General features: G+C 47.3%; 1 protein-coding gene across 10 annotated transcripts in view; it reads right to left on the minus strand.

Annotated features, from left to right (window-relative positions):
- Nucleotides 1-14636, minus strand: part of MICAL2 (microtubule associated monooxygenase, calponin and LIM domain containing 2) — a 191914-nt gene that overhangs the window by 108974 nt on the left and 68304 nt on the right. For all 10 annotated transcript variants that reach the window (XM_083164104.1, XM_083164103.1, XM_083164101.1 and 7 more), the window contains exons 4-10: nucleotides 14420-14536; nucleotides 10788-10889; nucleotides 10508-10663; nucleotides 8782-8882; nucleotides 7464-7721; nucleotides 6464-6579; nucleotides 3263-3389 (exon numbers count right to left, since the gene is read on the minus strand). In XM_083164104.1, the coding sequence (XP_083020230.1) occupies nucleotides 3263-3389; nucleotides 6464-6579; nucleotides 7464-7721; nucleotides 8782-8882; nucleotides 10508-10663; nucleotides 10788-10889; nucleotides 14420-14536 (977 nt within the window). The remainder of the gene's footprint in view (nucleotides 1-3262; nucleotides 3390-6463; nucleotides 6580-7463; nucleotides 7722-8781; nucleotides 8883-10507; nucleotides 10664-10787; nucleotides 10890-14419; nucleotides 14537-14636) is intronic.

A 14636-nucleotide genomic window follows, 5' to 3' on the forward strand; every position in this document is an offset into this window, starting at 1 on the left:
TGATTATTTTTTCAATAAACACCTATTTTCCCAACTGTGAGAACGACGGGCTACCGGCACCCAAGTTATAATCCAATGGGCGGTATTCAGCTTTTTTCAGCATTTCAGCTCGCTATCCCCAGGGGTGGTGATATGAAATGTGCGAATGCGCGGCTAAAGCTGACCATAATAAGCACAATATATGCAGAAAAATAGATCAATTGTATATCGTCCTATGATCTCTCGTCATTTTAGAGATTGAGTGCAATATAAAATGTTAATACCACCCAATATGTTACTAGGATGTGTGCAGTCACGGCGGTGAGGGCAGATGAAGCTGAAACACCATATAGAGCAGGGGTGGCCAAACCTGTCCTCAAGATCTACCAACAGGTCATGTATCTCAGGCAACCTGTGGATCTATAGTAGGAATGAATGCAGCAGGTGTAAAAATGTGACAGTTAGTAATGACTACAGCTGTGCACCAGCTAGGTGATATGGGGAATGTGACAGTTAGTAATGACTACAGCTGTGCACCAGCTAGGTGATATGGGGAATGTGACAGTTAGTAATGACTGCACCTGTGCACGACTAGGTGATCTGGGGAATGTGACAGTTAGCAATGACTGCACCTGTGCACCAGCTAGGTGGTCTGGGGAATGTGACGGTTAGAAATGACTGCACCTGTGCACCAGCCAGGTGATCTGGGGAATGTGACAGTTAGTAATGACTGCACCTGTGCACCAGCTAGGTGGTCTGGGGAACGTGACCGTTAGTAATGACTGCACCTGTGCATCAGCTAGGTGATCTGGGGAATGTTACAGTTAGTAATGACTGCACCTGTGCACCAGTCAGGTGATCTGGGGAATGTGACCGTTAGAAATGACTGCACCTGTGCACCAGCCAGGTGATCTGGGGAATGTGACCGTTAGTAATGACTACACCTGTGCACCAGCTAGGTGGTCTGGGGAATGTGACAGTTAGTAATGACTGCACCTGTGCACCAGCTAGGTGATCTGGGGAATGTGACCGTTTGAAATGACTACACCTGTGCACCAGCTAGGTGGTCTGGGGAACGTGACCGTTAGTAATGACTGCACCTGTGCACCAGCTAAGTGATCTGGGGAATGTGACAGTTAGTAATGACTGCACCTGTTCACCAGCTAGGTGGTCTGGGTAATGTGACCGTTAGTAATGACTGCACCTGTGCACCAGCTAGGTGATCTGGGTAATGTGACAGTTAGTAATGACTACACCTGTGCACCAGCTAGGTGATTTGGAAAACATGGACCATTGGTAGATCTTGGGGACCGGTTTGGCCAGCCCTGATCTGAAACCATCATATCCTGCTCATAAATGAAGGATATTATACCGTAAGGATACCGAAAGTGGTTCTTATCTGATTTCAAATTCTGTTTCCATGGTAATTGACAACCATTTCACAGTGGACCTTTTCCCCCACATCGATCTAGTGCACGTCAAACCGTTTGGGTTTGACCTACACACTGCTGACTTAGAAAACCCTATGATCCACCCCCAAAGATTGTCCCGTCTCACCTCTACCTGTTACCAGATGTATCAAGCTTCAAAAAGTGATAAATTGGAGATTGATTAACAACCAGCCAATCAGCTCACAACTGTCATTTTTTAAACCCAGCCTGTAGCGCGGGCAGTTAGAAGCTGATTGGCTGGTTGTTTATCGCTCTCCATTTTAGCACTTTTTCAAGCTTGATACATCTGGCCCTTACTGTGATGACAAGGGGAACCGGTGTTCCAGCAGCAGATCATCTGTAATGTCTACCAATAGCATGAGACCTGTCTATATCTATAGGGTCTTGTATGAACCCAATGACAGGAGCTAATAATATCCCAGGCGCTAGCAGCCAGTTACTCCGTATGGGGGATTACAGTCGCCACTAACAGACCATGCTACGTAGCAGAGACCATTGGCCAGGACTAAGTCAGGACATCGCTGAGAGAGAGGAAAGGATGTGAGTCTAACCCCAGGATGAAAGGCTCCCACATCTCATTGTTTGTACATTACTAACAGAAATATGAGCATGGAAATAATTACCGTGCGATCTAACAATCCCGGGGATTAGACGCTGCCATGGTTCATTACCATAGCAATAACACAGCTAAATACAATATATGATATCAGACAACTGGTTCCATCCATTCGTCTGATCATCAAACAACCAGATCTGGGAGCAAGCAGTCCCTACACGTGCTGCACACCACGCGGACCGAGCGTGATCACACTACATTTATTCAACTGGAAAAGCAATGTCACTGTATATAGCCAGCCCCTAAGACCACCACATGTGAGAGATAAAGAGGCAGAGTTATTAAGCTTGATGAACTGGCTGGAACTTTATCACTGACCACTTAGCCCCTAACTGCCATGTTAGTGGCTAGATTTGAAAAATGGCCATTATGAGCTGATTGGCTTGAGATGAAGTACCTAGCACATTACCACTTCACCGGGCTTAATTAATCTGCCCCAAAATACCAACCAACTCCATGCGTGGGGGGGCTAGCCTGCTGAGGGGAGGGTTAGGGATTTTCAGGAGTGGGGGTGGGATAAGTATACTTTCCTGACCCCTGTTGAAATTCCCTTTTCTGGGATGCCGGCGTCTTGACTGCCGGTCAAGAGTATGTATCCTCATTAATCGACTTATTTAACATATGGGGAACACGCCACCCTATGGTCGTACATATGGCCCACTAAGCCTACACCTGTGGCCCCCATCTCCTTGAAAATGTATTGGCAGGTTTGTTTGTTATACTGTAGCTCATAACATGTTGTTATAGCTCATAACATGTATGCTGAATGCCTGTGAATATGTTCTTACAATTACAAATTAAACCTGCAGACTGTCCATAACTATGTAGGCAGTTTGCCGACAAATGTGTTCTCAAAATGGGCAAAACCATGTGCACTGCAGGGGGGGGGGGGGGGGGGGGGGGGCAAATGTAACATGTATAGAGAGAGTTAGATTTGGGTGAGTTATTTTGTTTCTTTGCAGGGTAAATACTAGCTGCATTATTTTTACATTGCAATTTAGATTTCAGTTTCAACACACCCCACCCAAATTTAACGCTCTCGGCACATGTTACATCTGCCCCACCTGCAGTGCACATGGTTTTGCCCATTTTGAGAACAAAGTTGTACTGTGATCAGATCTGAATAAGGGACATTATGTATGTAGGGTAGGATGCCCTCTGTATGGGATTTTGTCCCTTTACAATATGTGACGTGTACATGACATTGGGCACAAACCTGGTGGATCCGGACGCAGTTAGAGTTGAGGTTGGGATAACGAGTTCCCGGGTCAATGGTATACTGGTCAAAGTTCTTGCTGATGTTCTCCGGCGTGGTCTGAGGTAGTAGGCGATACAGACTCTCCCTGGTATAGAGAAAGGACACAATTAGAGGTCTCGGAATAATCTCCCGTCCTTGGGGGATCATCTCCGATCTGTTCCATGCAGCAAGAATTGTCAAAGCAGCGATGTGGAGTTGTGGTCGGTGATAACAGAGACAGCTAGCTAGGCTAAGGCTAGGTGATTTATAGGGTAAGTATGCATTACTCTGTACATTATATGATGTCATCCCCGTATGTGCTCATTCGCTTACCCTTGGGGTATAATCTTGTCTCTCTGGCGTGGTGGAGGGAACTAACCACTCACCATAAATTACCTAACAAGATCACTTTTCTTTTATGTTTTGACATATAATTTGCAAGCTCGGAGACCACAGACAAGTGAGTCAGACAAGAACCTAGGAAACATCTTTACGGCCAGACTAGAAATAAACTCAAATGAGAACACCGTCCATTATAACAAATCCAGTCTTGGAGCCGGAGCCACATTAAAGTCAATTTCTTTCTTGAATAAATCTTAATTCCCTCATCAGAGCGTTCACCCTTCTCTAGTGATATTAAACATATGTTTGAAGGGGCCCTGGCTCCTCGCAAGTTCTACAACCAGACACGTTACCATTGCTAAACATGATATTGCGCGATGAACGACAGAAATGATTAAAAACATTTTTATCTCCTTTAAACTCTAAAGGGTCTGGTCCCATATTAGCCTATTACATTCTGACGCCAAAGCTGCAACAAGACAAAATCCAACGGAGCGGTCCCCGAGCCAGGCGCCTTTTGCACTGAAAGCAGGATGGGTGACGGACAGCGAATGCACAGGGCCGGTGCAAGGCACCGGAGCACCCCAGGCGAGTCGAGGTGGGGGCGCCCCGGTGCCGGGGGGTGTACCTGTCCTGCAGCTGTGTATATAAAGCTTGCGGCGGCGGCAGCGGGGGGTCCCTTCAGTCAAGAAATAACGAGCGCTATCCGCCTGGCTACGCGGAAGCGCTTCTGTCTTCTGTTGTGAAAACACTGGCCGCATGGCGCACGCTGATTGGCTGAATCTCAGCCAATCAGCGTGCGCCCAGTGTTTCCACAACAGAAGCTCTTCCGCGTAGCCAGGCGGATAGCGCTCATTATTTCTTGACTGCAGGGACCCCCCGCTGCCGCCGCAAGCTTTATATACACAGCCGCAGGACAGGTACCCCCGCGGCACGGGGGGGGGGGGGGCGAAATGCCGCCCTCCAGTGGCCGGCGCCCTAGGCAAATGCCTAGATTTGCCTAGTGGTGGCGCCGGCCCTGCGAATGCATTACGGAGAATATAGCTCTGTGAGCGCTCAGTGACACACAGAGGAATCAGCCTATCGGTACAAAAAGCTGGGTTTATATATTCAATTACATTAAATAACATGTTTGCTACTTTGTTTTCCCACTGATGACTGTTGGAATTCCGACTGTCGGGTGTTATACCACACCCTTCCCCGGGTGCCAGAGGACTCACCGGCAGTCAGGATTTTACAGTCATTAACCTGACGTTGGATTCCCAACTGCTGAAGGCCCGACACACGGTCAGTGGGTATTCTCCCTCGTGGGGGTCCACAACCCCCATAGAGGGAGAATAAAATAGTTGGTGAGTGCACCGTGGTGAGCGCAGTGAGCATGCAAGGGGCTTCGTTGCTCTTCCCCTGCTGTCTGAGTCCGGGCATTCGCGATTCTGACGTCGGGCTAATGACTGTCGGAATCCCGACTGTAGGGGTGTTATACCACACCCGTTTTCCCCAGAGTGGGCAGATCATCATAAGGAACGACAGCATACCCTCCAACATGACCCATTCCCTTAGGTACAAAATGCTCTGTTTCTGGACTTCCTTACCAGTGGCAGTTGCAGAGGTGGGACTCCAGCACAGTCCAATATTCAAAAAGGGGAGCCACACCTAATGCCACTCCAAACATCACTGTCCTGGACTCATTGGCAGTTGATGTGACCCCTCCTCTTTGAATTTTGGACTGTGCTGAGTCCAACCTCTGTAACTGTAACTGCCACTGGCAGGGAAGTCCAGGAACAGAGCATTTTGTATCTAATGGAATGGATCATGTTGGAGGGTATACAGCAGAGCGCTGGCTTGGCTTTCCAAAGTCGCCACCATGTCTTGCTAAGGGATCTTCAGCCACATACTGCATACACCAGGGGTTCTCAAACTCGGTCCTAAGGTCCACATTTCCAGGTCACGCGACAGGAGCACAGGTGCATTCATTACTCACTGACACATTTGAAAAGATCCACAGGTGGAGCTAATTATTTCACTTTGTGATTCTGTGAGGAGACCTGCAAAACATGCACTGCGTGGGGTCCTGAGGACCGAGTTTAAGAACCTATACTGTACACAGTATTCACAATGACACAACCTGCTCACTGTGGTGTAAAGTGCTATTGAAGTTAGGATGTTGCCCATAGCAACCAATCAGAATTTATATATTATCTTCTAGAACTTGATAAATAAATAAGAAGTAGACTCTCAGTGGCAACATCCCATCTTCAATAGAAATTCCATCTTAGTAAATTTGTCCCAGCGTCTCTACTACCAGGACCCTCTGACAGCATGGAAACACTTATAGGACTGGGGGCCCGATTCAGGCCTGACTGTTGGGCTGCGAATCCTCGGAGCCCAGTGATCAAGTAAAAGCCGCCCCACGCTGCGCCCGCACTAGCGAATTCCCGCCCATGTGCGCATGAGGTGAAAACCATTCCCAATCCCTCGCCATCTAATGGTTTTCCTCGCTGTTTGCAGCTGCGAGTAAGCCAGAACTTACTTGGCACTGCCATGGCCATGGGGAGATGGAGGCCACTTTTGACATCAGCGCATTCGCACAGCGTATCGATAACCGGGTGTAAATTCGCAGTTCTGACAATGCTGTACTCGGGGTAAATTTGGGGTAGAACAACCGCTCTTATGGGAAATGAAGCATTACGAAATTACTAAATAGACCAGTGCCACCTAGTGGACAGTTTACCGTGGTAGCCTTATGCCTCTTTTTCCTCATAAGCAGCACAACATATGAGAAACGCAGCTCTATATTAATTACATGTTACAGGTACTAATTAGAACTCATTCATTTACCGTTCAGCAATGACCTCAAGAGGTGGCGTTCCCTGCGCCCAGCTCCTCACCATCCAGGCTGTATCAAACGCTGCCAAAAATCCTCGGGCACAGCCTGTCCCCATTGGCCAGAAAGGCTGCGGGAACAACACATATGTGACAACTGAAATAGAGAACCTGGAATTATATTGTCAAAGCTCATTTCATAGTGTTTCACCTCTGTGTTAGATGTCAGTTCAGAACTAGTTACAGTCTACAAGATCATAAGTGGTTGCTTACTTGATGTTGCCAGATTTCTAACAAACCTCGCCTCTGTTGCATATCGCTGACTGGTCTGGCTGTGCAAGGTGTCATTGGCTGTTTGGTTGTATTTTGCTAACTTTGAGTAACATTGTTGTGCGAATGGACACATGAAGTCCCCAACATTCTGCCTGTTTGAAATGGTGAATCTGCCCAGCCAATGGATGTACAGAAATGTGCGTCACCATGAGGGGGAGGGACTCCGATTAGCAGAATTTAATTGAAGCTAAGAACTGGGGGGCAGATTTATTAAGCTTGGAGAAGAGATAAACTGGAGATAAAGCAGAGAAAAGGTAAAAGGAGCACCAGCCAATCACCTCCCAACTGTCTTTTTCAAACAGAGCTGATTGGCTGGTGCTTTATCTCCTTTTACCTTTTCTCCGCTTTATCTCCAGTTTATCTCTTCTCCAAGCTTAATAAATCTGCCCCTGGGTCACTTACCAGTGTGGAGGTTGGAGAAAGAAGGGTTTAGGGGTTATTCAGACCTGATCGCTGAGCTGCGAATTCACAGGCCAGGCGATAATCAAACAAGTTTATTGACTGGAAGTTGGCGTTTGTGGGTGGCAACCGGACGATTTCTGGGAGTGGCAGGGAGAATTTCACTTTGAAGGGATGGCGATCAGGCCTGAATAACCCCCTTGATCATGAACACACCTAGAATACCTCCTGTTCTCCAGCGCAAACCCACACTGACTATATACCAGTGAAGAAGTCCACCAACCTCAAGCAAGCTGTCTCCAACCAGAGCAACCAGGAGCTGGTGTCCGTGACGTTCCCTGACCAGGGCAGCATTTTCCGATGCATACATAGAGGTGAAATCGAACATGGCCACGTCCGGCTGATCGTAATGGTTGATGGCAAAGTCCAAAGACGGCAACTGGTAATTAGTTGCGAAGTCGGCTGCCTCTCTGGCGTAGGACTGCAAGCTGTCCTGGTCCACGTTCTCTGGGCACAGGAGAACCTCTGCATCAGCATAGTCCTGTAAAGACATCGATATATATATCGTAGATATGCATGGATGATCAATCGCACAGGTCTCGCTATTTCTGGCAACGTGCCAGCAAATTCTCTGTTGTCAGATATGCTTTGCAGTCCCCCGGGGGCATCAGGAGAGGCGTACGGAAAGGCAATGCATCTGAATGCAGGTGCCAGCCTGCCAGCAGGGGCTTTGCCAACATCCATGGTACACCCTGGCACCGGCAGCGTAACCGGCATATTACTGCGGCTCAATGTACCTGGAGATGGATCAGCGAGATGGAACAGGACCACGGTAATATGATACATCAGTGCCGTATTTATGTGGGTGCGTGCAATGTTCCCCCATTCGTAGGCACTGCCCAGGACCATGCCCATTTCTTGCCTTGTGGGAAGCTGGGCAGGATCAGGCTGTGGCATCGCTTCCAAGCCTAGTCCCAACATGAAGAAGCGGCAGCCAATATCATCACTTGTATTAATCTGCCAGCTGCTGCCCCTCCCTGCAAGCCGCTGGGGCACCACAATGAAAATCAAGAATCAGTAACATTGCGTTTTGTCACTCACTCATAGGCCCCTTCTAAGTGGCAGAGTGGGCCACTTAGATCATAGCAGAACCTTATAGACAAAGTGCCAACAGTACACAGAGAAGTCGGCATGGAACGAGCATATGATGCATTTAGGATCCATCCAGCGCACACTGGGCCTGATTCTTGTCTGTAAGCAAAAAAGCCAGTAACTGGGCAACACATGCTGCACTGCAGAGGGGCAGATGACACGTGCAGAGATATTTAGATTAGGGTGAGTTATATGTTTTCTGTGCAGGGTAAATACTGGCTGCTTTTGCACGTAGCCCACAGTTTTATTATCACACTGCAATTTAGATTTAATTTTGAACACACCCCACCCAAATCTAACTCTCTGCACATGTTAGATCTGCCCCCTACAATGCAGCATGGTGTTGCCTAGTTGTTTGCTTTTTTGCTGTCCTTACAATCATGAATCTGCAAATTCTGTTTAATAACAAAGTGCTAAAGAGGTGGCAGAGACCGGCCTCCGATACCTACGTTCAGAATGACCCCTTTATCCAGCAGACTCTGCTTTTTTGCTGTCATCACGAAGTAATGGGTGCTGTCCTTGTAATACACAATGTTTTCCAGATCGATCCCTGAAAGCGGAAGACAAACACATTAACGACGGAACACAGCAGACGGAAATGACATCACGCTTTACGGCAGATGCCGATTATGGCATCAGTAATATTATATATCACAGCAGTCTGCCAGCGTTGCACGGTGACCGCAATGTAACATTGGCGCTAATGATCAGCAGCTGCAAACTTTTGCCTTATGTGCCAGTAACCAGAGGATAGGCTGACAATCGCTACACCCAGGGCTATTTTTCAGCAGGCTCCAGCAGGAACTGTGGCCCTTATTCTAGTTCACTCTTTCTGACAAAATATTTCTTAGATGGACAAAACCATGTGCACTGCAGGTGAGGCAGGTGTTACTTCTGCAGAGATAATTAGATTTGGGTGGGGTTTTACACCTGCCTCACCTGCAGTGCACATGGTTTTGTCCATCTAATGGTGCGTACACACGGGTGCAATTTCAGCACATATCGCTGGGAATATGGTCGCTGAGCGACCATATTGCCAGTGATTTGTGTGTGCTGTCGGCGATGAATCGCCGGGTGCACGCTCCCGTGTGCAGCCCCTGATGGTCGCTGGTTGCTGATGAACAGAAGAGACACTCAGCAATATATTGCTCAGCAATATATTGCTAGCAATATATTGCTGAGCAATATATCTCCCCCGTGTGTACGGGGCATGAGAAATATTTTGTCAGAAAGAGTGAACTAGAATAAGGGCCTCAGTTCCTGCTGGAGCCTGCTGAAAATAGCCCTGGCTACACCCAATATGGTTGACATGCACCAGTCTGACATTGATATAAAGGTTAACATGCACTACAGTAGGTCAACATTAACAAAATGTTGACACAATCAAAAGGTCGACATGAAAGTGGTCGGCAACCTAAAATGTCGACATTAATTTTTTTTTAAATTCATTTGCTGGACTTTCTCATGCTTTATGGTAAACGTGTATTACAATTGGGAACGAAGCAAGCCATTTGAGGGTATGTGCTACACTAATTGCGGGTCAATGTCGGCAGTTGTCTACACTGACAAACAAAAATATGAAATACGCAAGTCGATCTTTTTCTCGTGGACCTTTTGCTAGTGCCGACCTTTTGCCTTTTTTTCCATGTTGACCTTGTGCCTGTCGACCTTTTGGGGTTATCCTAGACACCCTGTCGACTCTATGATCCACACAATTATAAGAGGGGCAAGTGCTACACACAGGGTGGCCGCTGGAGATCCCATGTCATCATATATGCTGACACTATTGACATCAATGAGGCCTGAGGCTCCTTGAACCTCGGTGATTCCTAAGCAGGTACCGTGTTTTCTGATAAACTCTGTGCTGCCGGGGGACCCTGATCCATCCACTAAAGTAGTTCCGGCTTAGACTTTGCTGCGGAATAACCGGTTGCTTTTCCATGGCGTGCAGCGCATTCTTACACATAAAAGATACTAATTATAGGACAGAATGTGCTGACACAGAAACATGGAGATGCTCTGGGTGTCAGAAGAGAAAGTTCTTGTGTCACGTAAAGGCCACTTGTGCTGCGCGGATTCCACCTGAACTATTTTCCCACCTCCTAACATAACAGGCTGAGGATGAGTGATGGGCAGATGTCACCTGTCATGCGCTGCTGGTAAATGAAGACAAACCTGTTTCTTCCTTCAAGTCCTGAAAGAATTTCTGATTGAAGATGAAGGCGACGCCACTAATTTCCTCCACTTTGGCTTCCGCGGTCGTGTTTCTGTTAACGAAGTTGGCAGTTATGGCGATCGCCAGTTTCCCTCGGAACTCTTTTCTTCGGAATCCTGCGTAGAGAGTTGGACCCTGCTATTATTATTATTATTATTGCTTTATAAAGCGCCACGCTGCACAGAGACACTCCTATATACAATACACAGGTGGCTCATCCTGTGGTCAGTCATATCTTACCTTCCAGAGTGTTTCTGCGTCCATCAGCCCCAATAATCACGTCAAACTCGTACTCTGATAACGGGTGGTCCTGGGGGAGATATTCTGCCCGCCAGCCTATTTCTGACAAGAGAAAGAACAATTAGCGATCAGTGGATCTACATGAAGGTGCGTACACACAAAGAGATTTATCTGTCCGATCTATCTGGTGGGAACAAACACCTGAAAATGTATGGGAGCAAAGGACAATAAAAAAATTGTTCCCAAACGCTTGAAAACAGACAGTGATCAGTCAGAAAAAATTGTTTAAATCGTTCTGAGATAACAAATTTATCAAAGCATATATTTTTTTTCTGTTTTCCTGCATTTGGGTGAAAATTTTTGATTGTCATATGCTCCCATACATTTCCAGGTTTTTGTTCCCACCAGATAGATTGGACAGATAAATCTGTAGGTGTGTACGCACCTTGAGATCTGCCACTTATAATTCAGAGTGCCCATTATTTGCCGGGGGTTCAATCTTTAAATATCTATGTGATCACAAATGACGGATGAAGACAAAGGCATGCACCAAACCATCTAAAAAGGATGAGTGGAAGAAGTGACCAATAACATTCAAGCTATAAGTGTATAAAATAGATTAGATTAATGATATCTAAAAGCTCATTGGATGCTTTGGGAAACATCCCTACTTGTCCAATACAGAAGCTTTGATGGTGCCAGTTCAATATACAATCTCACGAGTCCTCACTAGAATATCATTCTTATTATCTCTACTTCTGCTTTCAGATCATGTCTTTCTCAACTTCCCTATAGGACACTTTATTACAGCGACCAATATCTGCCAGCTCTCCAGCACAAGTCGTCTTCTAGCAGAGAGCGGACACGGGGCGGACAGATGCACAAGGTGAGGGCAGCTCATGGCGACAGCTCAGACATGGCAGCAGTATTGCTTACAGGGTATAATATAATGCCCCGCCACCAGCCAGCCACAGGTCTCAGACTCAGCTGCTCATCTTTCAGAATCTTCTAAAATTCCTATTTGTCATCACTTTGTGATTATTTGGGGAACGTAATATCCTCCCTGCCTGGCCCATCTAAGAAGATCTCCTTCACACGTGGCTAACCCTGGGCAGCGGCGGACATACAGAGCTGCCAGTCTGCCCCACGGACAGCATCCAAGTTTATCGGTGACCTAACCAGATTTAACACCTTGACTTGCAAAACTTAGAGAACGTGCAACCGTTCTATGCGGTATTGAACAGCCACTTCCCTGTGCAGCCGCTTTCCTGCAGTATTGCACAGCCACTTCCCTGTGCAGCCGCTTCCCTGCACAGCCGCTTTCCTGCAGTATTGCACAGCCACTTCCCTGCACAGCCTCTTCCCTGTGCAGCCACTTTCCTGGAGTATTGTACAGCCGCTTCCCTGCAGTATGGCACAGATGGTTCCCTGTGGAATTGCACAGATACTTCCCTGCATTATTGCACATATGCTTCTCTGCAGTATTGCAGTCACTTCCTGTGATATTGCACAGACGCTTGTCTGTGGTACTCCACAGCTGCTTTCCTGCAGTATTGCACAGTCGCTGTCTTGTAGTATTGCACAGATGCTTCCCTGCAGTATTTCACAGATGTTTCCCTTTGGTACTGAACAGGCACTTCCCTGCGGTATTACACAGCCAGTTCCCTGCTGTATTGCACAGCCGATTGCCTGTGCTATTGCACAGATGCTTTCCCGCAGTATTGCATAGCCAATTACCTGTGCTATTGCACAGCACAGATGCTTTCTTGTGGTATTGCACAGATGCTTCCCTGCAGTATTGCACAGATGATTCCCTGGAGTATTTCACAGATGCCTCCTTTTGGTATTGCACAGGCACTTCCCTGCGGTATTACACAGCCATTTCCCTGCTATGTATTGTGCTGCCTCTTTTGTTTAGTATTGCACAGATGCCTTCCTGCTGCCTTTGCACAGATGCTTCCCTGCTGCTATGCAACACAGTACATTTCAGAATCAGGCCCAAAGTGCAGTTACAAACCACACAGCATATACTGTGCGAGCAGGGGCTAACCAGGCGGGATTACAATGGGGTCAGACATTAATCCTAACATGACACACACCATATACTGTGCGAGCAGGGGCTAACCAGGCGGGATTACAATGGGGTCAGACATTAATCCTAACCTGACACACAGCATATACTGTGCGAGCAGGGACTAACCAGGCGGGATTACAATGGGGTCAGACATTAATCCTAACCTGACACACAGCATATACTGAGCGAGCAGGGGCTAACAGGAGGGATTACAATGGGGTCAGACATTAATCCTAACATGACACACAGCATATACTGTGCGAGCAGGGGCTAACCAGGCGGGATTACAATGGGGTCAGACATTAATCCTAACATGACACACAACATATACTGTGCGAGCAGGGGCTAACCAGGCGGGATTACAATGGGGTCAGACATTAATCCTAACATGACACACAGCATATACTGTGCGAGCAGGGGCTAACCAGGTGGGATTATAATGGGGTCAGACATTAATCCTAACATGACACACAGCATATACTGTGCGAGCAGGGGCTAACCAGGTGGGATTATAATGGGGTCAGACATTAATCCTAACATGACACACAGCATATACTGTGCGAGCAGGGGCTAACCAGGTGGGATTACAATGGGGTCAGATATTAATCCTAACATGACACACAGCATATACTGAGCGAGCAGGGGCTAACCAGGCGGGATTACAATGGTGTCAGACATTAATCCTAACATGACACACACAGCATATACCGTGCGAGCAGGGGCTAACCAGGCGGGATTACAATGGAGTCAGACATTAATCCTAACATGACACACACAGCATATACCGTGCGAGCAGGGGCTAACCAGGCGGGATTACAATGGGGTCAGACATTAATCCTAACATGACACACACCATATACTGTGCGAGCAGGGACTAACCAGGCGGGATTACAATGGGGTCAGACATTAATCCTAACATGACACACAACATATACTGTGCGAGCAGGGGCTAACCAGGCGGGATTACAATGGGGTCAGACATTAATCCTAACCTGACACACAGCATATACTGTGCGAGCAGGGACTAACCAGGCGGGATTACAATGGGGTCAGACATTAATCCTAACATGACACACACCATATACTGTGCGAGCAGGGGCTAACCAGGCGGGATTACAATGGGGTCAGACATTAATCCTAACATGACACACAGCATATACTGAGCGAGCAGGGGCTAACCAGGCGGGATTACAATGGGGTCAGACATTAATCCTAACATGACACACAGCATATACTGAGTGAGCAGGGGCTAACCAGGCGGGATTACAATGGGGTCAGACATTAATCCTAACATGACACACACCATATACTGTGCGAGCAGGGACTAACCAGGCGGGATTACAATGGGGTCAGACATTAATCCTAACATGACACACAACATATACTGTGCGAGCAGGGGCTAACCAGGCGGGATTACAATGGGGTCAGACATTAATCCTAACATGACACACAGCATATACTGAGCGAGCAGGGGCTAACCAGGCGGGATTACAATGGGGTCAGACATTAATCCTAACATGACCATCTCTTCTAGTGCGAGAACAGAACAGACACGTACTTTGGTTTTCCTGGTCTTCGGGCGGCTCCAGGAGTTTGACAAATTCGATGTTGACATGGACCTCAACGCCGTGCAGGAGGGCAATCTTAAACAGCATCAGCTGCAGCTGCCATATACCTGGAAGGGACAAATATTCAGTAACAGCCCTGGTGCCACCTTGCTCTGCAGTCCTTATAAATGATGGGCAGAATACAAGCCCTGGGCACCAATACAGATC

This window comes from Crinia signifera, chromosome 11 (assembly GCF_055691185.1).
Source record: "Crinia signifera chromosome 11, ASM5569118v1, whole genome shotgun sequence".
NCBI lineage: Eukaryota > Metazoa > Chordata > Amphibia > Anura > Myobatrachidae > Crinia > Crinia signifera.